Source organism: Archocentrus centrarchus, chromosome 21 (genome assembly GCF_007364275.1).
Source record: "Archocentrus centrarchus isolate MPI-CPG fArcCen1 chromosome 21, fArcCen1, whole genome shotgun sequence".
NCBI classification, from domain to species: Eukaryota; Metazoa; Chordata; class Actinopteri; order Cichliformes; family Cichlidae; genus Archocentrus; species Archocentrus centrarchus.
The window spans coordinates 11,918,639-11,946,042 of NC_044366.1; the positions used below are offsets into that span (position 1 = coordinate 11,918,639).

Here is a 27,404-nt window from a genome sequence, read left to right on the forward strand (position 1 = left end):
TTTTTTTTTATATAAATGGGGTGGCAAAGCAGGAAATGAGATCCAGTCAGGGGGCTGATATAAACCCATTAGCACATGGATGATGTAGGCTGAGCGTTAGTGTTCTAATTAAGTCCACGTTGAGGGTAAATGTGCATGATGATGGCGAGATTAGAGGCAAAAGCAAAGCCGTGTGTTGGGGTTGTAAACAGATCTTTTCCATCTTTTGTTGCAAATTGGATGAACAGACAACAAGCTATGAATACTAAGTTGATGCCACTTGGATCTTTTTTTGGGGGGGGGTAAAAGTCATGATAAATAGGAGTGTTTGTGAATTTGTTTATGGCATCACAAATCAAAGTTTTGAATAGACTTGGATAACTGAAGCTTATAGGTGATGTTAGTTTAATCATGCATATAAATTAAGGGTAAAGCTCATCCAGCAGAAACATTTCAATGCATAATTGAATTGAAATTATTAAAAATGGTAATATTACAGCAGCTGCATTAAGTACTGACAGTCAGCTGCTTTTTAAAAGCTGATTTACACATGTAAAGTTGAGATGTTTAAGTTATTAAATGCCCTTAAATTTACCAGTGTTAAAGACTCTCCAGGTTAACATTATGTTCTATTAAAGTCAGAGTTTTCTGTGTCAGGAAAGTGGCTCTCTTTTTACCTGGCTTTATCACTGTGGTAAAGTATGCTGTACGCACAACCTGGTTGGGAGCAGGTGTTCAGAGTTTCACTTTCAAATCGTCTGGAAACGCCACGTATTCACTTTTTTTTTTTTTTAATTTAAACCTGTTTTAAGAGCAGCATATTTTCTCTGCTTGGGGAATGTTTTTTTATATGTGCAAATTATTAGGCTGTACCTTACTAAAACCGCTGCATGAAGCGCAAACTGTGTGTCGTATCGTAACAGGAAATGTGCATGTATCATGTGGAACAAAGCACTGCGGCATATTTAAAGAGTCTCATCCAACACAATCGACTCCTGGACCCAGAAACGGGGTCGTTACACCATCTCTTAACAAGCAGACTGAGCAGCAGAAATGAAACAAAGTGTAAGACATTATTTAACATTATATTTGTAAAGTTAGTGAGTTGGGGAATGGCAGTCAGTGGACCAAACCAAGGAGACATACATGAAAGGCAGTCCAATCTGACAACTTAAAATGTATTCTTCTGCATCTGTAGTTAACACACAAGCTTTTAGTGCATGATTAACAGTTTAGTTATATTCAGATGCTCTTGTCCATACCTGGAATTTGCACTGATATGAATACAATTTATAAATAATGGTTGATATTTTCTCTTTCTGTACTTGTTACATAAACAGCCTGCTTGCATTCTTTGAAGTATGAGCTGAAACCATCCCTGCTCTTTGTAAAATATGGAGAGTGAAATTACAAAGTGACTTACTCCCTTAACGAAGTGCAAAGAAACAAAAACAACTGCTTTCGGCCATAAGCCTGCAGGATGCTGAGTTACAACAACAAAGCTCGGTGACTGATACCCAAACATTTGTTGAGGTAAACTAAATGAATCTGATGGCAGAATGAGCTCTGCTGGCAAAAAGCACAAACATGGTCTCTGCCTAGTATTAGATGTGATTACAGGGCTGATTCTGGGAACAGGCAAACATTAGGGATGCACCTTTCCATTATTAACCTTTCTTAGCATGAACTATAAAAGTACTAAAGGCTGCCTTCTGTGTGTACTTCACAATGTGCAGTAGGTCAAACAGCTGATTATCTAACTGTATTCAAGGCCACAAACAGAATCTTTCCCTTTGTACAAACACACTTGTAAGTGCACAGTGTTCAGACTACCCCGTCTGTCTCTTCTTCACTGGTGGAGTCTGTGTGTCCCTCCCCAAGAAAACCCTTTGACTCAGTTGCTAGGAAACCTCTGCTCTGCCCCCCCCCCCCCCCCCCCCCCCCCCCCCCCCGCCCCCCTTCGAGCAGCCGGCTCGCTCCTCCTTCTGAATGATGTAAGGAAGCTATAACAGAAACGCAAACATGTCATACCAAGTAAAGCTGAGCTGTTATCACCATGTTAGGATGAGTTTGATGCTTGTATTGGTCACTGAGTGCTTTTATTGGTATAACATGGTCAGAGTAACAGTCTTATCACTCTGACCTTAGCAGATCTTGTAAGCAGACACTCTGCTGTATTCTGACCAAAAGGCTATAATTTAAAGTGCTCTAAACATTCTCTTAGCATGAAGCATGGCCCTGAATGAGTGAGTGTGTGTGTGTGTGTGTGTGTGTGTGTGTGTGTGTGTGTGTGTGTGTGTGTGTGTGTGTGTGTGTGTGTGGCGACAAACAAGTACCATCTTACAGCAATAATCCGTTCACTCTGAACATGTTCACAAATGGCCTTTACAACAAGGGAAGCGGCGGCAGTTTTTCAAGTGGTGTAAATATTTGCCTTGAGTTTCTATAACCGGTGAGAGTTTAACCCAATCCGACAGCATCCAAGGTGTAAGAGGTTAAAAACCACCTTCCCGTTAATGTGTAGGTCCTCTTTGTGACACTAAAACACCTCTGAGCCACCAGGGCATAGACTTCTGAGGACGTTACAGTGCCTAGCACTAGGATATTGGCAGAAGATTCCTAGGATTGCAGGATGGGGCCTCCCAGGATAGAGAATTGGGATCTGGGGAGAATCTAAGCTGGACAAGTGAGTTGGGCTCTTTGACACATAACACCCAGCTAAGTACCATCCGAGCAAGCACTCCATGCTAAGCAACAGCTTAATGAACCTCACAAAGTTGTATTAACATAAATGCAACCGTCAGGTTTTGCTGGTAAACCTCTTTCTTTGTAATGGGATAATCAGTGATTCACAATGTTATTTCTTTGTTTTAAGTGGTGATAAGAACTTGGCTATCTCTTGTAGTTTAAGTGTTAATAGAAACCTTTATTTTGTTCCCAGTTTTGTATCCTTGTCTCCTTTTCACCTGGACTATTTTACTTCCCCACATCCAAACAAACAGGGTGGCTGTGGCTCAGGAGGATGAGCAGGATGTCAAACAGAAGGGTGGTGGATCCCTGGCTCCTCCATCCTGTATGTCAAAATACCCTTGGGCAAGATACTGAACCCGGAGTTACCCCTGATGCATCCATCGGTGTGTGTGTGTGTGTGTGTGTGTGTGTGTGTGTGTGGGTGAATGAGGCTTGTGGTAAAAAGGGCTTTGAGTGGTCAGAGTAGAAAAGCACTGTATAAGTACCAGTCCATTTACCATCACTTGGACTTCCTATGGAATGTAACAGTAATTAAAAACATAACACTTCTGAAACACAGGCAGTCCAAGACTACCTCCATCAAGGCTGAAAATTCCTTCCACACCATGCATGAATTGGATCCCTGGATCCAGAGGGATGTGATATTTTCTGACTCCCATTTTTCATATTTCAGTTTGTTGTGTACTTTACGTGTGAAGATATCTTGTATAATGTTTTGTTTTGTTTTGTTCGTGGTGGCATACCCTCTCAAACATTCCGGGATCTATCCAAGTCGAGTTTGTTTGTTCAGCAGATGCACTGGCATGAAAATTTTTGTAGAGCTGATGCTAAGAAGTAATTAACTTTTTGTAGTAAATCATACAACTGGCAAATGAGCTCCATTTATATAATGCTTTTCTGCTCAGTTTGAGCACTCAAAGCGCTTTATTACTACAAGCCTCGGGGATCAAACCACTGACCATCCATTAAGGAGACGACCAGCTCTACCTCCTGAACTACAGCCGCCTCACACCCCTTGCTTGGGTATTGGGGCAAATAACGATTTAAACTAAAACTGTCTTGTCTCAAAACACGCATGAGACAGATTATAGAAATTAGGATAATTTTTAACCTTTCCATATTTTTTTACTACATGATACGGCACAGTGACACACACTTTATTTCTTCCACTGATTACATTTTAAAATCTATTATTATTCAGTCATCGATAGCTGGAGCGCGCCTCTGCCAGCGCGCCCCTCTCCGCCAGGTGCGTACGGATGCTGTTTGAAGCTCAGCAACGTGAACCTGCAAGATCCTGTAAAGACCTTCAAAGTAAGAGCATTGGTAAACATTTTGTATGATTTTTATAAAGCCTTGTAACAATTTAAACGTGAAATAAGGCTATTTAGAGAATCGCTTTTTGGACTTTTAAGGAGAAAACGATTAAAATTGGCAACAAAAGTTGTACGAATATCTTCAACGCTAACGCAACTGGTTTCCGGTTTCGTCTGGGCACAGATGTGGGGACTTGACGCAGGCGCTGCTGCTGCTGTCGTCAGCCTGCAGCATCAGAAAATAGGAGGCTAAAAACAGACTCATTTATCCCGGGGTGAAGATGGTGGCTAAACAGAGGATCCGCATGGCCAACGAGAAACACAGCAAGAACATCACCCAGAGAGGAAACGTCGCCAAGACGCTGGTGAGCAGCTGACTGACGCACAGCGATGTCAGCCTGACAGATTAGCCCAGATAGGTGACAATCAGCCCGGCGTGAGTGCGGCGGCGGTGGTGGTGATGTTGGTTGTGGTGGTGCTGATGGTGCCAGCTGTCAGTAAAATGTGTGAGACAGGCTGCTGAGCGTGACTCGGGACCTTCACCGTGATGTCTGCAGTGTTTTATTGCACAGCTGATTGAGATGGATCCACTCCACTCGTGACCGCACGGAGTGAGACGGTGAACCGGCAGGTGTTTTTTTTTTGTTTGTTTTTTGTTTTTTTTAAAGGCCAGGAAAATACCTGAAACCGGTTGTTTCTGACATCAAACACGCTAAACTTAAGAGCACTTGTGAGAGGCGTTAATTTAAAAAAAAAAAAAAAACTGATTCTCATCAATCGGAAAATCAATAAATGAAGCGATTTAGACAATAAATTCATAATTTTAGATTTTAAATTTCCCAACATGTGTGCCTCACCTTCCCCGACCTTTCACTGAGGTCAGCGCAGGTGATTGACCAGCTGATAATAAACTGGACATGTCACAAAGGATGTAAACTTACCTGAATTAAAATAAAGAAAATATAGATAAATATAAATTACATTTAAAATGGCTGATGCCAGTAAAATCAGAAGAAATGTAAAAAACAGTAATAAAATACCTTTTGGATCATTTAATAAAATCAGATCAAGCTTGTGTTTTTGGACTCTGGGAAAACATGAAGCACACATTACACCAGTCTGATTTTTTTTTTTTCCTCATCTCAGAGCCTTTTTCTTCTTTCATTAAACTTTAATGTCAGCATCACTGAGGACAGTTCCTGAAACTGACAATTTTTCTATTCCTTCTCCACCTCCTCCTCATCCTGCATGTTTCACACCACAATAACAGACATGTAACACAGCAGTGTCAAACATGGGAACCAGAGCCAGACCTCCAGAGGGTCTGATTTGTCCCACTGGATGGCAAATTGTTCTCTAGTTTTCCAATAAAATTCACTAACAGTCCGTCTCTGATCTCCACAGTAGTACAGAGAGCGAACAGCTTAAGAATTAACTTGTCTCAGTCTAGAAATACTTTAAAGAAAAGGTTTTGTGCCTTTCCACTGTGATCTATCAATTGCAATGGATGTGTAAAGACAGACTAATTGGTCACTTTATTTGGTGCACCCTTGCTAATAAAGAGTTGGCCTTTCTTTAGCCTTCAGAGCTGCCTTAATTCTTCATGGCACAGATTTAACAAGGTACTGGAAACATTCTTCAGAGATTCTGGTCCATATTGACATCCCAAAGGTGCTCTGTTGGATTGAGCTCTGATACAGTGAACTCAAGAAACCAGTTTGAGATCATTTGAACTTTATAATATGGTGCATTATCCTGCTGGAAGCAGCCATCCGAAGTTGGATGCGCTGTCGTCATAAAGGAATACGGACAATACTCAGTACTGAGCTTTGTTTAAATGCCACAGCCTAAGGGGCCCAAAGTGTGCCAGGAAAATATCCCCTACACCGTTACACCACCACTGAGCTGAGCAGTTGATAAAAGGCAAGATGGATCCATGCTTTCATGTTTATGCCAAATTCTGATCCTACCATCCACAGCAGAAATCAAAACTCATCAGGCACCAGGCAATGTTTTTTTTTTTTTTTTTTCCAATCTTCTGTTGTCCAGTTTTGATGAGTCTGTGTGCAAATTGTAGCCTCAGTTTCCTGTTCTTAGCTGACAGTAGTGGCACCCCATGTGGTCTTCTGCTGCTGTAGCCCATCTGCTTCAAAAGTTCAATGTGTTGTGCATTCAGAGATGCTCTTCTGCATACTTTGGTTGTAACGAGTGGTTAATTGAGTTGCTGTTGCCTTCCTATCAGCTTGAAGCAGTCTGTGCATTCTCATCTGACATCACACAGAAAACTGGCGCCCACTTGATATTTTCTTTTTGGGGCCATTCTCTATAAATCAGAGATGGCTGAACATGGCATGGTTGTTGGTGTTCGATGGGTTGATCTGAATATTTCAGAAACTGCTGATCTACTGGGATTTTCTCCACACGAAGTCCATGTGATTGGCTGATTAGTTATATGGATTAATGAGCAGTTGAACAAGTGTACCTATGAAGTGACCGGTGAGTGCATGTTTAAAGAAATAAATGTAAATATCTCATTGAATAGGAAACTAATTTGGTAAAGAATAATCAGCTCAGGTGAAAGTTTTCAGATAGTAGGATTTTTTTTTTTTTTTAAATATGTAAAGAAATACTAATCCCCCCCCCCCCCTTTATTTATTTATTTTTTTAAGTTATTGGCAATGTTTTTACAGGTTCAGCCCACTCAAATTAGACTGCATGTGGCCCCAATTGTAACATCTCCAAGCAGATGACATCATCACGGGTGCTCCCTGAATCCTTCGCCTGATGAGCCACGGTGTAAAGAAAAGGAAAATCGCTGACTCTGCCCCTTTCAGTGTATAATTAGATCCTGACGTTTCTTCAGCACAGGCGCAGAGCCGTTCTTGTGGACATTTGATTGTCCTTCGTCTTGTCTTGATTGTTTTGGAAAACTTGATAACTGATGATTGAGGTTTCAGACCAGAAATAGAGCAGCAACCTGCTCAGGAAAACCTCCTTATTTTGCTCTATAGCAGGTTTTGTAGCAGGGATGCTGACTTACAATATGTGTGTTTCTCCTCCACAGCGGCCACAAGAGGAGAAGTATCCTGTGGGTCCCTGGCTCCTTGCCCTCTTTGTATTTGTTGTGTGTGGATCAGGTACAGACTTTTTTTTTTCTTTTGTCTACAGAAGAAAGTGGACATAACTGTAGAACATTTAGGAGTATTTAGGAGTGCTTTTCAAACAGTGCAATTTTGTTTTTACATTTTGAACACTGCTGTTAACACTCGTGGCTTAAACTGGTAGCTGATGCTGTTGATTTGACATCCTTATATGGTGGTATGAGCCTGAGTCCGTGGGAGACAATTTAAATTTTTAGGACCAGAGCTAAATGAGACAGAAAGACAGAGGTTCATAGTCAGAGAAGCCAATGAAAAAAGTCCTTTAAGTTTGGGGGGGGATGAAAATAGCTTAAGTTGGCAGATAAAGAACTCTTAAATTTAAAATAGTTATAGGAGTTTTTTTTATGATGCAGTTTGCTGATGACCAGAATTGACATTTGTGACCAGCTGATCAAGCTCTGATATATCAGTCTATGGAGACACATTTTCACACCTTACTGTGGAGTCGAACAATTTTGTTCTAGTGGCTCAACTGCTAGATTATCCACAGTCTATGGGGAATTATTGTACCATTTATTTACTTAAAGCTTTAATTACTTAGTATTATTCTGCATATTGAGTCCTTTTACTTTAAGTGCTTTTATGTATATAGTAAAGTCTTTGTACTACCACTTGAGTAGGATCATGGCTTTCACTTAGAGTCTGAATATTACTTTTGTCACTTTGCAAAACGGTTATTAAATTGTTTAAACATCATTTTGTATTCATCAGGTGAGGAATCATGACAAGTCACTCTGTGCTCTCAGCCATATTTCAGATTATCCAGAGCATCCGTATGGGGATGTGATTCAGAAGAAGACTCTGGACCCCTGTCCTGTACCCCACACCCCTCCATCCTCCTCATGCCCTCACTGAGCCTGGCTAGCCCTCACCTGCGCACTCACGACCCCCCTCCAGAGGTCCAGAGACAAATGCCAGTCCTTGGGGAGAGAAGCATCCCCAAGCAGAGCCTCCACCATCCCCTGAAGCTACCCCAAAGGACATCATCCTGCCCCTGATCAGTGTTTACAGTGTTGCAGTCTGTGGTACTGACAGCTTTTCTATGGACAGTCTAAAACCACACCGGCTGGAGAACATGTTTCATTTTTCGTGTGTGTGAGTGAAGGTGTGAGACTGTGCGGCCAGTGATTCCTGCTAACGATGTGCCATACCTGTGTAATTCACTGTCTGTCTATGCTGTATGGGAAGAATGTTTTTTCAAATAAACGTTGAGCATTTAGGAAACGTCCACGTTTAATTCTGCTTTAGGAGACTCGGTTTTACTCATTGCTCACTTCACCTGTCAGAGGTTTTATGTTGTGACTGATTGTCATATGTGGTAATGCGATCGAGCTAAATGCTTTCAATGTCACCCGAGGTATGCATACAGCTTATTTGTGAAGTAATTATCGGAACTTTCTATACATAATCTGGCAATTCCGGTCAGACTTCTAGTTTAGATGTGGTTTCCCTCTAACCAGAGCCACTGTATTTTTCCCAGACACAAAGGATATTTTCAATGATATTCTGTTTTGGCCTTTTCTATATTAAGGTTTAGGTGACACTAACTTAAATACATTCAGACCCATTGTGGTAAATGTAATCGTCCCCAAAAGGCTGATTTTGAGCCAGGAGAACCTCTGTCCTATGGTGGAGCTCTGATTACAGACCTAATTGATGTCCTTGCATATAGGAGGCAATTTTATATTTCTGCTTTTATCAAATTACTTGGTGCTGTGATGTTGACGCTTCTTAGTGTTGATGGCCATCTCCAGAGCTGAAAAATATAGCCATGGGAAGTCTGGATCCAAAAACGAGCTAATCCCCATAGACTTCTACGGATAGTTTCCTCCTTCATAGCAACTGAGGAAGGTGAATTAGTACTCATCTAACTGGATACTACGGGTAGGAGTGAGGCTGCTGATTGACACAGGGACCTGGTGTGCAACCGCTCACATTCATTTGCCAGCTTCAAAGCCACTTTGGTGCATCAAGAAGGTGATAAGATGGAGTCAAGCTCTGTTGTCGATGGAGGCAGTGTACAACATATGTGGTCCAGCTAGCCTGTGGGTCACTCTTGCTGTCGTTGGTCCATCAGCCAGCAGCGGTGAAGAGCAAAGGTCTAGCACGCAAAGAGCTGAAGTGAAACGGAGTATTTAAAAACAATGAAAAGTATCCACTGCAACCACTGTCTGATTAAAAAAGTACAGCGTAAAAAGCACAACGATGGGGTTTGTTCATGGTTCTCCTGTTCCTAGTGAGCTCCGCTGTCTCTCCGTATTCTGGCCCACTTGTCAACCAGTCGGCATTTGGGTAAACGCATACGTCCCTCTGATTTACTCCTTTCTAATCCTGTCCATTCTGGTCACATTTCTTTAGCTCTGCCACCTCCAGCTCAGCTTCCAGTCTTTTTGATAGTGCCGCCGTCTCCAATGCATGCATCACAGCAGGTAAACACCATCCTGTAAACAGACATATCTTCCCCTACTCCACCCTGCTTTTACTCTGTTAGTCTATTCCTTTACCACTCCACCATCTTGGTCCAAGTATGGGCCCTTTATTTTATTTTATTTTTTAAATACTGCCTGTGGAGCACACTGATTGGACAGGAAGACAAGGAGAGAGATAATGAGCAGGTTGTCATTTGTTCCTTAAGCATGTTTATTGAAAGTTGTGAAGTGCAGCTGTCAAGTGCAATTGTGGTATGTATGTTACAATATCTCATCCGGGCTTTGCGGAAACATGCACAGAACATGAGCATACAACTGATACACAGAATGAAAAAGAACATCTCCAGAGTTTGTATTTTTGTTTTTTTTAAAGTTGAGTTATTTATGATATTGTTCATCCAAAAGTACTTCACTGTCAAAAAACAAACAAAAAAAAAAAAGTAAAAAAAAAAAAAAAAAGTGCAATACTCCAGAAAGAAAGAGACAAGTGGAAATGGTTTTACAGTCAAGAGTTAATGTTGCAGTAAGGGTATGGACAACATAGTCGGCTGCTTGTTGTCACTAAAATAACCTAAACTCCGTGTCAATCCACAGTCCTGAAAATACAGCATTAAAAATAGATGACACAGGCTGGGCAATCATTTGCATCAATCTGTGTGACCTAGATAGCATCTGTCCTCCTCCTCACTATTTTACATGATACTTACACTATACAGAAATATACATCATCTTCTGCCCTCTTGAATCTTTTAGGAAAACAAAGAAAACAAAAATGCAGCTTAGCCCAAATGTCTCAACCCTGTCATATAAGGTTTAAATTACATGCCACTGCAGGGTTGAGAAAACAGCAACGATGAGCTTCATCAAGGGCAAAATGAGGAGCTTGAAATACTGAAAATAGAATATCATCATCTCCGTAAGAAACCATGGTTTGTTCATCCCATCAACCCACAGTTGAAGTAAATTCATCATCATCATCAATGCTGCAACATGTTGTTGTGGAGAACCTCCCCTCCCACCCCGAACTCCCCATTCCAGATGGGGACTTTGTCGTGATGATTGCTCACATTCTTCATTTGTCATTCTGAGAAGGATTCTTCTTTTCTCTCAAGTCCTTCAAACTGGAAACTCTGAGAGGGAATCGCTTTTATTTACATAATTCTGCAAAACAGGTATCAACCAATCCCATTGCTCCACTGCCAGTATAATCGACATCACTCAGGCACAGTGATTTTTTTTTTTAATTAAATCTAAAGTATATTTCGCCACTGATAAGCTGTTTCTTGGTAAGACATTCTAGTTGATGACAAAAGGGTTATTTGGCAAGTGTTCAAAACAACTTCATGTCCAGCATCTCAAGATTGTCGCCCTCCCCTGCACCTCTGAGCACAGCCCTGCTCGTCCCGCTGGCTGCATCCTTCTGAGATAAATATGTGCAAATTCTCATCTGAACGTTGCCTCCTGCTGCAGAAGGCAAAGTTTGGCTCTGTGGCAGAGCGCAAAGTCTTTCACGCAGCCAGGCTATGCCGAGGGGCCGGAGCTGTGTGAGGCGGGCTGAGCGAGGGCAGCGGTGCTTGCGGGTCCCGGTGTGGCAGCTGTTTGAGGGGTAGGGGGCGAGCCGGTCTGAACCTGGGCCTGGAACTGTGCCATCTGCTCGGGGCTGGCCAGCGTCTTCAGCAGCGTGTTCTCCTGCTCCAGCTGGGAGTTGCGCTCGATCAGCTCCTTGATCTGCTCCTTTAGAACCTCCACCTCCTCACGCACAGCGTACATCAGGTGACTCTTCACCAGGTCCTGAAACAGACAGGAGGGTGGAGGTTTATGACTGGAATCCAATGAACTTGAGGTAATTACTGGAATCGTTTGATGTGAATTAATATAGTGAATTTAAATTAAAGGTGAAGACTGATAAGGAGAAGTATAACATAACAGGGAGCACTTGCACAAAACTTCAACTTATGTCAAACTGGTAAAAAAAAAAAAAAAAATTTTTTTGCAGCTTATTTACCTCTGGGTAGGGCTACAAAAATTAGTCGACATGGAATTTTTAATGTCGACGCGTCATTCTAAAACCACGTATGTGATTTTGTAACTGCAATACACTACAGGAAGATATGGGGCAGTATTGCCTCCATTGTCTGCCAATAACAATGCTAACGAAGAAGAAAGTAATGTAAACAACATAACGACGGTGGAACAGAGAGGAGCGTGTAGAAAGACTGGGAGGATTTCACAGAAAACAAAAATAAAGCTGAATGCAGTCTGTGCAAAGCAGAGCTTTCCTTCTGCGGCAGCATCACTGCAATGCGTGAGCGCTTAAAAAGCCGGCACCCTGGAGCTGTGACGTCAGCTCTGGATGGGTACGTTTTAGAGAGTTAATGCGTTGCGTTGATACCCTGTTAATGTTTGTACAGAAATATTTCTGTTAGTTTACCTGTTGGAAACAAGCTCTCATGGATGACGTTTGCCAAGTGGCACCATTTCCGTTATGTTAGCTAACGAGTGAAGGAAAATAGGAGCAGCTACAGTGTCTCCTATTTTTTTCCTTGCATTATTTTAGCGTTCATTCTGAATAAACTACAAACATAAGCTTCCAAACACAACAAATCTAACAGAGAGAAATCGCCGTTATTTTCAGAGCTCTTCATTTGTGTCAGCTCAGTTTGACCACAGTCTGCAGTTAAATGAAAAACTAAAAAAACAAAACAAAAAAAACTTACAGATAAAATCTTTTGGAACGCAAACCGTATTTGCTCACCTGCAACTGGGGTGGCGGCTTCCCTACACTGTGATTGACTGACTTTGCTCTGAATATGATTTGCATTATTTTGAAAGGAAACCTTATTCTTCCTTTAAATGGCCTGATCAGAGTACCCTTCAGTTTCTTTCTGATTTTCATCAGTCAAATTTTTTTAACATTAAGAGGCCATTTATTAACATCAAGCCAAATTTTAAAGGACTCCCAGCTCATTTTCCATAGCAAACTCATCTAAAGAAAGGGGGGGAGAAAAAAAAACTGCGTGGCAAGCTCCGTGGCAAGTTCAGTGATGCACACTATAAGCTAAAGAAGCTTCTTGAAGGGCAAAAAAAAAGTAGGTGACTTAATCTGAACACAATAAAAACAATATTTCAAATTAAAGAGAGGCTATTTCTGTAGATATGATTTAAAGTGAAGCACACAAACTGTAAAAACCACCTGATCAACCTGTGGCCCATCTCAGACAGTCTCAAATGTTAAATGTCCTGACAGGAAAGCTGGGAAATGTATTCATATAGCAGTGAAATCCACAAATGCAAACAGCTTAAATAGTAAATGTCTTAAATAACTATTACTAAAGTGCAGCTCGACACTGTCCACTGAAAATACTGTTCATCATACAAGTTTTAGTGATCTGGGAAATAAACTGACCTACTTTATTCTGAAAAGGTTAAGTGCTTTTATTCAAGTCTGGATTAAAAGTGCAATTTTAAGACAGCCCAACTGAAGGATAACAAAAATACAATATTAACACACTGAAGCTGCATGTTGTCATCAAGTTATGGAAAAGCACTGCCAGCCTTTAGGGTACTAGATTATCTTATGCAAAAACTAATGTGATTTAAATAAGTAACAACAACAACAAAATGACAGTTACCTAAAATATTAAACTAATTATTCATTAAGATGTAAGCAGAAAGACATCTGCAGAAGCGAGGCTCTGTGTTATTTAATCTGGGATAACATAATAAAATGATAAAGGGAAAACGCGAGACAATATTCCCAGGGTGCTACGTCACCAACTCGGCCCACGTTTAAGTGTCAGCCAATCAGAGGCCGAGATATTTATAACCAGACTGCCAGCCTTCCAGTTTGCCTAGCAACAAGAGCTGACAGCAACGACAGCAGCGACCTTTGATTTCTGGACATAAAGCTCTCGGTTTTTTCCACTTTTATAGGCGCAACACCGAGCACAGCAGTTATTTTAGTTGATATACATATTTTAAAAAACATCGCGATATTCTCTCAAATCGGATGCAGCAGTTAGATTTAAGTTAGCTACACTACTTTCACCTTAGGGTGGTCCGAAATCTCATACTATGGACTCTATCCTCGAGTATTAGTGGTTGTATTTCACAGTGTTACCGTTTTGGTGCCAGAAATTCAAATACATACATTTAATTACACTCTGATGATGAAACTGCACATATATAGGCGATTAAAATAAATAAAAGACAAAAAAAAAAAAAAGGGTCCCCTATTCAGAAATCTTATTTCTACTTAAAGGCACTGTGGTTTAAAGGGATTTGGAAAAACTCACCATGGCTTGCTCTATCTTGTTGTCTATAGCCACAACGCTGGCTCCGGATGAGCTGCAAGACAAGAAGAGAGAAATAAATACATTTTAAAACAAAAACTGTGCTGCAGTGTACAAAAGCAAATAAGATGGAGGGAGATGCAGAGAAGAGAGGGGGTGAAGCGCAGCTTGCGGAGCTCCGTAAAACCCGCCTCTCCCTCTCTATAGAAATGTAGGTCACTCCTGGAAGCGTCTGGAAATTTCTATAAAAGCAGCAACTCTTTATGCTCTTTCCCGGTGAGCCTTTACAGCTCGCTGTGCTGGCAGCGGCGCTCAAACAGCGCCCGGGTACTACACAATCATCAGAAACCCACAGCGCAGCAGGTGAAGCAGGTGAAGCGGTGCATACAGAGCAGCACCCCCGTCAGCGGATATTCACCTATTATCGAGCTGGACGCGCGAGCTCTCCGCGCTCAGCAGCGACGACAGAAACGAAATGGAAAAATTTCTCAGCTGGCACACGCCTAGATCCATAGCCATGGTGTAGCACGGAGTATTCATGCTGTTCATGATTTACAGCCGCCGCCTCTGCGTGGCACATCCACCCGCGCTTTTTCCTTTCTTTTTTTGGGGGGGTCCTCTCTCCGGTAAAGCTCGCACACTGACTGCAGAGGTACGGATGCAATCCAAGGTCAGCTCATCGCAGCGCCGCGAACACACAGATCTGCAGCTCGGGACAAGGCTGTATAATTTATCCAGAGACGCACAGAAAGGCAGGCCGCTGATTGGTGGAGGCGGAGGCTGTTTGGGTTAATATATGCAGGAACGCCCATACCTGCAGCTCAGCCGACATGAATTTTGCATAAAGCACCCCAGTAGCAAATCGGGAGGATTTTGGTGGGCATTTAAGGCATTTATTAAAGATGACCGTGGGGAAAGAGAGGAAGGTATTTCATGATTTAGTAAATTAAACCTTATTGGTTCAACATTCTATTACAACCCTGGTGAGTTCTCCTTTTTCTTTTATATGCAGGGAAAAACCTGCACTTACAGGACACTTAATGACAAATAACATCTCTCTAAAACCGCAGCTTAATGTATTAATAAACATATTTTAACCATGCGATGCCTCAGGTCCTAAGCAGAGAGAGAGAGATCAAGCTGTTGTCTTCCATGCAAACTACCAGCAACTGCTGCAATCTGATTGTCAGTCAATTTTGGTAAAGTGTCCCCCCTTACTATTTAACCCAGCAACAGCCAGCAACCACTCGCCAACCAGTCAGAGAATGCACATTCTTTTGTAACTGAGCGATCAGTCTGCAGGGACTGCACATTACAATGCATCAACTGCGCATGCCCCCCCATGGAAAAATGATTTAAAATAAATAAATCACAAATTTATTTAGACCACACAGGGTTAGAATCTGCAAAAATAAAAAGTAACTAAAAACTACGGAGTACAAAATAAGAGTATAACTTGTTACTTTCAGTGCATTAAAACTGTGGTTCAGTAAAGTATCCATGTAAATGTATTAAGCTGCATTCCACCACTGGTATTATCCATGCTCTCATCCACTCCAAGGTTAATGGCACTCTAGTCCAACGGCATCACCCCATGCCCCCACTCTGGACACACCACTGAGGAAAGGAAGAAAAAAGAGCTCGTAGTACTGAAAAACAGACCGAGGGACGGACAAGACTTAGGACAGCTAAATTATTCAGACAATACACATAAATCAGGGAAAGGGAATGTGTAACGTACTGCTGCTGTAATCTCCACAACTTTTCTTTGTTTTCCTAAAAGATTCAAGAGGGCAGAAGATGATGTATATTTCTGTATAGTGTAAGTATCATGTAAAATAGTGAGGAGGAGGTGATGAAGAACAACAACAGATGCTATTTAGGTCACACAGATTGATGCAGATGAGTCTTGCCCAACTTGTGTCATCTATTTTTAATGCTGTATTTTTGGGACTGTAGATTGACAAGGAGTTTAGGTTATTTTACTGACAGCAAGCAGCTAACTATGTTGTCCATACCCTTACTACAATGTTAACTCTTCACTGTAAAGCCATTTCCATCAACCAAGGGGACACACTTAAATGCTAACCCTACACAGAACGGCTGATGGCTGACCCTCCCCTGTGCCTGGTTCTGCTGGAGGTCTCTTCCTGTTTAAAAGGGGAGTTCTTCCTCCCTCCTGCCAAATGCTTGCTCATAGGGGATTCTCTGGTCTCTGGGGTTCCCTCTCCAATACAGCAGGATCGATATAAAAGCACCTTGAAATGACTGTTGCTGTGAATTGATGTAATAGAAATAAAACTGAATACTGAAAGTGCAGATGACAGTCAAAATGGTCCATGTAATCAATATGAAGAGGACAGTTTAGTTTTTAGGTCACACAGAATTTAGCAAGTAAAATGCCTCAGCGGTCCACTTAGTGCTATCTTGTGTGCATATGTTGCCCCCTTGTGGCCTCGTAGTGCACTGCAGAACTTGGATCATTATCAAAGAAGTATGACAAGAAAAAGCCTGAAACCCTTCTCAACTGCCTTACCAAATGCATGAAGAGATGATATATACATAGGGAATTAAGAAGCCCTCCACTTCCAGACCACTCGCTTTTTCAAATATTTACAGGTTTGGCACTTTATAAGCACATTACAGCACATTATCTCAAGCCTCTCCCAACTGAATAAATTTTAAAAGATGTTGAACACAACAGAGACATTTTGTCCTCAACATAAAACAGAGCACTGACTCTCTAAGAATAACCATTAAATATTAAAAGCAAATGGGAGAAAGATCTGGGCTTTCCTTTTGAACACAGTGAGAGGGATTCCCAGTGTGAGGGAGCATAAACCTCTTATAAAACAGTCATTACAAGCTTTTGCAGTTCAGTATATCTGGCAGAACATCTCTGAAGGAGACCGTCAGATCTGAGACCCCCTGTTCACTGAGATTAGCCTTTTCAGACAACAGTCAATATTTGATCTGCCAATAGAAACAGTGGTTTCACTGTTTCGGTTGGGGGGGGGTGTAAATCAAAATCAGTCAAGAAAACCACATCTCAGACAAATTCTGGTCAGAAATGTGGATTATACATCATCTTTGGGCAGTAATGTATTTCATTAGTTTTTATTATACTGGTATTCATATCTGTATATTTTGACTGAATTTGTGTAAATCCTAGACTCCTTATATCACAATATCTACATTTATTTGTTGGAATTTTCTTATTGAGCTCCTTATTGGATTATTTTTACATTTCAGTTTATTCAACTTCACTTTTTCCTATTTTACTGAGCTCATTCTATGGTGCCATTTTCTTTTGTGATATTGTATCCACGGGTTTCTGGAAGAGCATACGTAGGCTGCCATGACAGACTGCTACTTCCGCTGTACGGTTTTATACTTCCGGTTACCCAAAGTTACAGCCAGAGTTAATGACAAAATTCGGTTACTTTGTGCTGTAACCAGTGGCGGTTTCTGATATGGGCGACATGGGCAGCCGCCCAGGGCGGCATTTCATCTAGGGCGGCATGACCGCCCCCCTCCCCCCAACGCATTGCGATCGCCGCAGCAACGCCTACCGCACTACTCCACTTGTGGGATAATGGGCGCCCTCTATTTGCTGTGTATTGCATGTAGCTTTCTGCCATGTCAGACAGGTTGTAACAGAAGAAAAAGGGCAGGCGGGGGATTCTCTCTCTGTCTCGCTGTCACTGCTTCACTCGATCGTCACACACACAGCGCTGCCCCGCCCCCTTCTCCTCTCAGCCTGGGGTGCGAGTCGAGTGAAGCAGTGATGGCGTGAGAGTGAGACTGTCAGCCGGGTTCATTCATTCATGCCTGTACAGTTTGGGCCTGGTTACAGCCAACAGTAACCGCTGAATTATAAATAAAGGCGACTTTTGCTGGCAGTCTCTTGCCAAACCTTTTATCCTCACGGACACTGCCATATCAAGATTAACGCGAAGTGTATGTCCTAATATTGAAAAGTTTTGCGAGATCTCGCAAAAGTAACTCAGGATCTCGCAAAACTTTTGCGAGATATGCAAAACTGACTCTTTTTTTTTTTTTTTCCTCCCATGTTCCACAGAATGAATCTGTGCGTCTAATAAAATTAGATGCACACAACTGATAGAACACAAAGCCCATTTCATTTATAATACTGTAAATATGGTCATTAAATCACAGTATTTGTGTGAACCCGAATCCTGATAAAAAAAATAACACAAATACGAATCTAGACAGTTTGGACAAATGTTGGTGGATGGCGCAGTGTTGCCAGATTGGGCAGCTTGTGAACACATTGGGGTGGAATATTATATAGATATTTCTATATAATTATAAAATTATATAGATATATAATTTTACAATAAAAACTTCCTAAAAACCTACCAAATATGGTGAAAAGCAGCCAAAATTTTAACAAGTTACCCAAAGCTTGTATATTTAAATATATATCACACCTGGTGCTATTAACATGAGTTTCAGTGGAGGTTTTGTTGTGTTGGGCTGGCAACTGTCAGTCAGATCTGACAACCCTGGGGATGGGCGGTGGTGGTGGCGAATTGTGGCAGATGGAAGGGAAAAGGTCAAAGCCATCAGGTGCACAGTTTAGGAAAAAGAGAAAAGAAGAAGAGGAGATGCTCGCCCAGGGCGCCAAACAGGCTAGGACCGCCACTGGCTGTAACAGGCGGCTTTATTAGTTGGAACAGTTCGGATTCAACTTGTGTTGTTGTCGGTTGTCACTACATCAGTCTGTACATTTTTTCAAATTATTTTATTCTGTAAATTTGTTCTTTTTCCCCCAAATTATACTACCCAGTTGCACATCCTATTACTGTATTTTTTCCTTATTTTTTAAGTTTTCCTTTAATGTACAGCCTCTTATTTTTTTTACGTTATTTTTTTTATAGTGTGACACTGCAGCATACAGCCTACACAAAGCTTAAACAATGCGTGCCTTCATGTAAACACGTAGCAGTTAGCAAGATGACAGCTACATGTCTCCCCGATCACAGCCTTCGGCCAGTCCAGTGTTTCTGTTTCATGATCTGAACACTCTGATATCCAGATCAGTGATATACCTTCCACAGAATAGCTGCCGCATCACTACATGATTTCCCTAATCAGCCATACAGGAACAGCTGACTGTCTCCACCGCTCCACTTTCCCTTAGCATGACCCATGCTAAGCGCTTAGCTTGGCCGATGCTCTGGCTCAGCTCTACAGCTGCTTTAAGGAAAACAACGTTGCGTTGTTTGTTAAGCATTACTTTATTGATTTTATTGCTTTGAAGGTAATCTGGTGCTCTTATAATTATGTGATTCCCCACCATCAACACCTTCGGAAAAAACAAGGTAACTGATAATATGATGTAGCTGACTTCGGGCCATAATTTCATGTCATTGGCACAAGTGACGGATGAGGCACTGTTACCTCGCTGCTTTTTAAAACATCCTTGCGATGTCTCCACCTCCGATGTGGTACCATTTAGGCCAGGTAAAAGAAACTGCTGTATCAAAATGTTTAAATGAACGGCAAGTGTGTAAACCCGCAACTGTAAACAGCGCAAACGGAAGTAAACTACTGGGTTCCGCTATGAATTATGGGTAATGGCGCGAAGTCAGGAATACTGTGGATACTTTAAAAAAGAAGTTGCTTTTCATGTTTTGGCTACTCTAACAGTAAATTCCCAACTTTTGGGATAAATACAAGTCTATCGCATCTTAAATGGCTCTATGTTGGCGCCAAAAAAAACTCCATTTATTTACAAGACTAAACCCAGCAGTGAGCTGAAAGAGTAAAAACAGGAATTAGCTTAAGCGATAAATGCTGTGGTTATCCCTACCCAAAATACAAATAAATAAAAGACACAAATGTCATGTGACATTTGCTGTGTTTTTACTACCTTTAGCAAGACATTTTTATTTATTTCTATTACTTTACCTGATTTTTTTGTGCATTTGCTCTACTTTTTTCAACAATTAAAAAAAGAAACTAACTGCTCATCTTCAATATCCAAACATTTGAGATTTTTCTTCACAAACATTATATTCAGCATTTTACTCATTTTCTATATCCCCCTGGGTTTCAGAAGATGAGCGAGGACGCTGTCTCTGCTCTGAGACTAACCATCTGTTAGTGCTTTGGGACTCCCAAAGTCTCCAATAACACTGGAAAAAGTCACTAGATTTGTCTCTAGTTGCTTTTTTGAAAAGAAACAGAAAAAAAGTTGCTAGAGGCATCTGAAAAGTCAGTAAGTTGGCAACACTGCAGAAATCTACACACCCTAAAGTGCTTTTACACACTTTACAGATAGGAGTATTTGTTTCACAGATTGGTAAAGTCCTACATTTTCAGAAATTTCCACATCAGACATCCACATAACACCACACTCCCACACACCTCCCTACACTCTGTGAAAGGTCACTCTCACACATTCCCTGTACAACCAAAATCCACAAAATCTCTTAGACAAACTCTTGACACTCATGCCTCTGATCACACCCATGTCTACATTATGCAGCGATTGAGTCAGTGAGAAGAAAATTAAGTCAGATCGTGTTAATGTTTCATCTGGAAGTCAGAAAGTGAATTAACAGCACAACTGAGAAATGGGCTTGGCAGCATGCACAGAACAGCTATGAAGATAAATCTGAATTTAAAAAAAAAAAAAAAAAAAAACTTTTACCACCATGAAGAAAACTCAGGGGGCAAAAAATTAAACGCCTTAAGTGTATTTTTGATTTAATTCCTGGCTCCATTAACCCAGAGCTAAACACTACACAGAGCAACATGTAAAACATTCCCTTGGATTTACAATGCCTTTGAACTCCCTAATCTTCTCATATTTTAACAGTTTCTTTTAATATGCATGTGTATCTATATCTTATGCTCAGTAAAGAGCTTTTGGTGTTTATGGTGTTCCTTTTTACATTTTTAAGTATTGTTATGTTTTACAAATATTCACAAGGGGTCTGTGATCTTGTGCCTCTGTACTGCAGCATCACAAATAATTTCCTATCAGGGCCAGTAGAGTTTACTTAAACTAAGGTACTGAGTACTATTGCTATGTAAGTGCCACACATGACAACTCATTTCATAAACAAAGAAAAGCAGCAAAACCTCACAACTGGGAAGCTGAAACAGTAATTTTTGCATATTAATGCATTAAGTACTACAGTAGGCAAGAACAGAGAAGAATGGGAGTGGTCATATCTCAGTGATTTCAGGTGAAGTATTCAAACACAAAGCACCAGCTGGCTACCTTCTCCAAGTGATCTCCAAGAAGTCACCTTTAAAACGGGGGCAGTAAACTCAATATTCAATTTTACAAAATCAATTTTAGGTCAATTTTACAAAATCTTACAAAAGTAATGTTTTCAAATATGACACCAGTCATCACCAGTACCATGAACAGTTTTCTTGTACTCATTCCCACCTCCGCACACCCTCAATTCCAGTAAAGCACTCATCAAGAAGCCAAGTACCTGAATAAGAAGCTCTGAGCTGCGCTTATCTCTTCCGGTCAATTGACTGGAAGCGGGTTTAGCCAATTATCCACTCCCCAAATAGCCAGTACAACAGCAGCTGCTGACGAGTAAAAATCCATGCATAAGGTCCAAATTAGACCTGCACATACAGAGTTACACAGAGGCTTGGTAGGAGCTATACCTGTTAACACTGGTAAGCTTGATGTACTTCCAGGAAAAAGCCACTTGTCAGGAACAAGATTTTCAAGCTTTAAAAAGGTACAACGTGCAACTGTTTAAAAACCATATTCAAACTTGGGTTTAATTCATGTGTAGGGAAACTAATTAAGCCCTAAACTAAAATATTTTTCAATGAGGATTTGATTTAAATCTAAATCTAGTCCTAGAGGAAAACAAATTATCAAATTAATCCAGAGTTTCTAACAGAAACATTAAGCGCAGTGGCTGGTGGGAATAGGTTATTAAGTGCAGGCTACAACATCATCTACAGAAAAGTTGGGACACTGTGTAAAGTATAGTAAAAACAGAATGTTTTGATTTGCGAATCTCAAATTTATATTTATTATTTATTCACAACAGAACATAGAACACATCAAATGTTTAAACTGAGAAAATGTACCATTTTAAGTTAACTTTGAATTTGATGGCAACAACACATCTCAAAAGTAAGGACAGGGCCATGTTTACCATTGTGTAGCATCCCATCTATTTTAATAAGTCTGTAAAGGGCTGGGAACTGAGGAGAGCAGCTGCTGGACCTTTGGGAGAGGAATGTTGTCCCGTTGTCTGATAAAGGATTCCAGCTGCTCAACAGTCCTGGGTTTTTGTCATGCCTTTCATTTCATGATGCCCTAAATCAGTTTCAGTTGGTTAAAGGTCTTTAGAGATGTGATGCTGCCATAAAAATTAAACTAAGCTAATATTTTTCATGAAACAGTAAAATGTCTATGTATGTTCTGAATAAAATATTGGTTTATAAGATTTGCAAATCACTGCATTCTGTTTTTATTTACATTTTACACTGCATCTCAACTTTTATTGGAATTGTGTTTGTATATCCACTAAGTTGCAGTTATTTTTGTCTACAGAATTCAAATTTTAGTGGTACCTAGGCCTGACTGGGGGTCAAAGAGACATTATGTAGTGTTTTGCAACTGCAATTTATACATCAATAGTTTCCAGTGAAAATCAAGCAATATGTTTGTAATGCCCAGGCCTATTCTGCACAACTGGATGCCTTTCAAAAACCACAGGGGGCTACAACCATCTTTTCACATCTTTTACCAAAAAATAAATGTAAAAAAATCCATGACAGTAACAACCCAGCGTGTGCTCATTCTAGCATAAGTTTAAGAAAAAGTGCTGCCCAGAGATTTTTTTTCATAAAGATTCGGTCCTCTTATTAAAAGGATAAAGATGAGGCAGGACAGGACATGGGACAGTAAACACAACAGCAGCTAAAGGCTCCTGGTGAGTGACACCCTCTAGGATGGCCAGGAGATGAGCTCACCTGTGCTCTCATACACACCACTTAGAATGACTCTTTGACATCATGTAACACAGGGATAGAGCTGGGTAATAAATCAAATGTTATTTTTAATTACAATTGTAGTTTCCAGCAATTGTAAAAACAAAGCAAGCATCCTTTTATAGAGAGACAAAAGCTGTAGCTGTAAACTATAGTTATAAAACTGAACACAAACTGCACCACCTTCCACTGAACCATTTTCTCCACATTGCACCTTTAAAAACAAATCCAGAGTTGAAGCGCCTAACAATTAGTACCCATTTTCCAACTCTATATAAATCTTGTTTTCATTACCAAGATCTGCAACAGCATTTTAAGACATTCTTCCTTTCCATTATAAAATGCAGCTATTAAAAGCATCCATCCACCCATAGCCGGTGCCTATCCCAGTTGTCACTGTACACCCAGGACAGGACGGGTCACCAGTCCATCACAGGCATTGAAAACATTTATTTCTGCCATCACCATGTGCCACAGATGCAGTGAACCTATCATAATGCTGATACGAAAGTCCCAAGAATTCTTCTTGTTGTGCTTGTATTACAAAACTCTGTAGCCTTTAAACCATGCGTGCAATAACTGACGGTGTCATACGCAGGTCAGCCAACTGATGAATGGCCTCGTTGCTTTGCTGTGAAACAGCACACCAGCCCAGTGACCTACTGAAGCAACTTAAAGAGAGCAATAACCCAGACTGTGTTGAGCCCAGCACTGGCTGATGATCTACTATATCTGACGATAATTAATCGTGACGGACATTTTAATTACTGAGCATATATTTCAATAACTATGTGTGGAGTCTTTACACGTGCTATCAGTCACTTTCTTTACCAATACACAGTCCATGCAGCTGACATTAGTTACTATAATGTACTTTATACAACACCAGCAACAACGATAATCTAAAAAGTACAATTTCCCTCATTTTAACCTATTATCAGTGTGTTTTATGAAGAAAACCTCCACAAGTAGTACAGAAATTACACTGTGGGCTGCATCTGCTGCTAAAAATAGGATAACTTCATGTGAGATGATGGAGCAGATGGGCCATTTGATAGCAAGAAACCCACTTAAAAATAAATAAAAAAAATTGCAGAGCAGTGCAATGACCAAAAAAGAAAGCATGCTGCAGGTTTTAATTACTCACCCTCCCAGGAGACATTAGTAAGCAGTACACATGGGCTATACAGTATATCATCTACTCTCCATCTGCACAATTCTACATTTACTATACATCAAACAGTCCCTACAGTTTATCTATTATACATGATTGAAAAAGAACATACAGTGCTAATGCACCCCCGGAGCCCTGTGCGACTGAACCAAAGGACAATATAGCCATGCAGCCTTTTGTGTGCAGCTACTGTAGTGACTGGCCTATTCACAGCAACCGTATACAGATCCTTTTAGGGAAGGGGGGGTGAGGGGTCCCAGTCTTTATTTTACCTTTTGAGATGCTGCTCCAGCTCCCAGAACAAAAGCTTCATTGCCATCTCGTCATGGCCTTGCACTCGTATTCCCCGCACTTTCATGGAGGCGTTCGTCAGCAGGAACATATACACTCCAGAGTATCGCAGCGGCGGTGTGTCCCCGACCTTCTTTGTTTAGTGCTTTTAAAACACCACTCGTCCCTTATTAAAATCAGTGAGCAGATCTCATTCACGGGAAAAGATGCGGTCGTGGCTGCATAGTGAATAAAAGGCAGTGTGCCAGGTTACGACTGTACATGAGCTCCTTATTTTTTCCCTCGATGTCACTCATTTGTGTTTGAATGGCTGACTAGTGAGTGATTTACTGACTACAGCCAGTTACTGAGCCAGTGGTGACGTGTGATCATGTGATACTAGGAGTTACATAAACCATCACCACAGATTAGCATGTGGACCAACGATTTCCCAGCTCCTGTGGCCTCTATAGCCTGAGGTATACACACACACACACACACACACACACACACACACACACACACACACACACACACACACACACACACACACACACACACACACACAAAGAAAGAAAAAAAAACAGACTCAACATTACTAACTCCAGTCTATAGCATTTTTCTGTCTCAAAAACAAACAAACAAAAAAAAAAAAAGTGTCAGTCATTTAACCCCTTAGGGACAACTCAAATCAACAGGATTTTAGGTTCTCCCGTCAAAACTGTAAAAGCAGCCCCAACACTTGAACTGCTTACTTAGCTTGGCACTTCAAAGCAAATCATGATTACTCTTGCCCTTCTTGTGAGTGCATATGGCAGCCCGCTGTGTGACAGACAAGAGACCCTGTGCTTTAGGGTCTTATCTTGTCATATCTCATTGGAAGGCAGCCTTAAGATGGCTTAGTGCTTCCGCAGATGGAAAACACAACATGCACTCGCAGGGCCTCTACTGGCTTAGAGACAGCCCGCCAAGAGACTACAGGTAAAGGATGAGGACAATCGAGGGGATTTCACTTGTCCTAACAGACTCGACGTGCCAGGATGAATAAGTAGCACATGACTTCTGGATGGATCATGCCACAGTCTGCTTACAGCATTATAGTTTGGATAACCAGCCATATGCTTACAGACTAGTCTAGCCCTTTCCTATATTAGAGTTAATGATGTTTCATCTTACTGAAACAGCAGCCTAAAAATACTTGACAGTGTTCTCCACACAGACCGCCCATATAAATTATATCTGGCAACTGATTTTAGCCCCCCCAGTGTGCCAGAGTATTTGATTTACTTGCAGACATTCACCTGGCTTTTATTTTGAAAGTTCAGTTACCGCTATTCTTAAGCCCTTCCCAACTAGTGTTTTTCATATCAGCACTGCTGGGTTTTCATATATTTAATACTTATTTTGAACATCAGAAAAACTTAAATTCAGTCAAGTTACCAACCAAAAAAAAAAGTTCACCCATAGCTCTGAGGGGATGCTAAATGGGCGACATAGTTGTGGCTTCATTGCTTAATTTTATAGATATGACTAGTTTCAAAAGTTTAAATTTTTCAGCATGTAGTCATCATAACATCATCTAAAGTTTACTTTCTGGCTGAGTGCAGGCTCAACATGAATCTCAGTGGATGCTTTTCAGACTGAAATCCTTTGGGTGGAGGAGAAATTCAGTCACTCACGAAGCCACGGTACACTATGAGTGAATGTATGCCAACCATGAGCATACATGAACATGAAGAAATTATAAACTCAGAGCATCTCCAACCTTAGGATAACGTGTAGATTTTAGAAGCTAAAAACAAAGTTATTAATTTCTCCTTTGTTCTGCTGCTAAAAAGTGTGTGTGTGTGTGTGTGTGTATATGTATGTGTATATATATATATATATATATATATATATATATATATATATATATATATATATATATATATAAATATAAGAAAGTAACATAGTTTTGACTGACATGTTTATAATGTGTCATAACATGTTTTTGATGTTAATATTTTGAGTTTTATTATTTTTCTTTAATGCAAATGTCTCAATCCCTTCTAATCTGTATTGGCCCATCTCTAACACATAGATTGTTTCTGGCTTAATTCACATCTTTTAAACATGTCTTACAGGAAGATGTGTGGCAGCCAGTTCTGCTGTGTTTCACAGGGAAATGCAAACTGTAAATGTTGAAAAAAATAAATAAATAAAAAGGACCTAGCATGTCCCAGTGATGAGAAAAGAGGCCTATTGAATTGTTGAATTGTAAAAGGCTTTTGGCTGTGCTGTAGTTTAATAGTGGAAAGCACACACAGACTTTACCAGTAAGCCCTGGCAGTAGTTTTTACATAGTGACACCCTGACCATGGAGAATGACAGCGTGCTACTGAGTGAGTCAGAGAGGTGGGGAGAAATGATGAGTGATCATTTTGGCTTCCATACGTGAGAGAGGGATGCGCTATTCGAACATTTGGGCTGACAGCAGCAAGTCCTCTAAACTAAAAGTCACATACGAGGGAGAGGCAAAGGCAGAGGAGGAGGGAGAGAGTCAGACAGAGACGCAGGGACTGGAAAGGCCCAGATCCACCGCCTCTGCATTAGTACGGTCTCAATGAGTCATACATTGAGCGGAGACAGAGGCACAAAGAAATGCACATTTCAAATATAGATTAACCATGAGTGTATTCTGTTTGATAATATTCTGAATGACCTTTTCACTGAGCATTGTTAATTGAATTGTGAAATGTCACTTTTACTGCTATCTGCTTGTTTAGTATGGTAGCATTACACATGTATGGGTCCAAATACTCCTTCATATCCCAAACACAACCAACTGAAAGTTAAAAATGGTCTAAAACATCAACATCCAGAAATCCATGAAAAAGTATTTATGAGGTTCACCCATAGACGGTATAGAAGATTGATATAGATACTGTGAAACCACCCACTAGTTTGCTGCTTTTAAACCTCAAGTTGAGCGTTTTTGCTGCGATTATGAAAGAAATGGTGGGTCTGACTGTGAAACCATA

The 27,404-nt window shown here is 40.7% G+C and overlaps 2 protein-coding genes across 5 annotated transcripts in view; one reads left to right on the top strand and one right to left on the bottom strand.

Annotated features, from left to right (window-relative positions):
* The first annotated feature begins 4,250 nt into the window (after positions 1 to 4,250).
* Positions 4,251 to 8,407, top strand: serp2 (stress-associated endoplasmic reticulum protein family member 2). Its single transcript, XM_030758776.1, has 3 exons — positions 4,251 to 4,411; positions 7,111 to 7,183; positions 7,954 to 8,407. The coding sequence occupies exons 1-3, from the start codon at positions 4,328 to 4,330 to the stop codon at positions 7,992 to 7,994; spliced, it is 198 nt and encodes a 65-aa protein (XP_030614636.1). The 5' UTR covers positions 4,251 to 4,327; the 3' UTR covers positions 7,995 to 8,407.
* Positions 8,408 to 9,823: 1,416 nt separating this feature from the next.
* LOC115800432 (TSC22 domain family protein 1-like) overlaps positions 9,824 to 27,404 on the bottom strand; it is an 88,587-nt gene continuing 71,006 nt past the window's right edge. For 2 of the 4 annotated variants that reach the window (XM_030757787.1, XM_030757788.1), the window contains exons 3-4: positions 13,932 to 13,983; positions 9,824 to 11,427 (exon numbers count right to left, since the gene is read on the bottom strand). In XM_030757787.1, coding sequence (XP_030613647.1) covers positions 11,158 to 11,427; positions 13,932 to 13,983 — 322 coding nt within the window. In that variant the 3' untranslated portion in view covers positions 9,824 to 11,157. Of the gene's footprint in view, positions 11,428 to 13,931; positions 13,984 to 14,346; positions 14,632 to 24,386; positions 24,733 to 27,404 lie in introns of those variants that run through there. The other 2 variants (XM_030757790.1, XM_030757789.1) reach the window with 2 other exon arrangements.

Bases quoted from the DNA above. Each gene is read 5' to 3' on its own strand.
- serp2 (XM_030758776.1), top strand. From the start codon at position 4,328: ATGGTGGCTAAACAGAGGATCCGCATGGCCAACGAGAAACACAGCAAG. The intron at 4,412-7,110 runs GTGAGCAGCTGA...TCTCCTCCACAG, and splicing joins GAAACGTCGCCAAGACGCTG to CGGCCACAAGAGGAGAAGTA. The intron at 7,184-7,953 runs GTACAGACTTTT...CTGTGCTCTCAG, and splicing joins ATTTGTTGTGTGTGGATCAG to CCATATTTCAGATTATCCAG.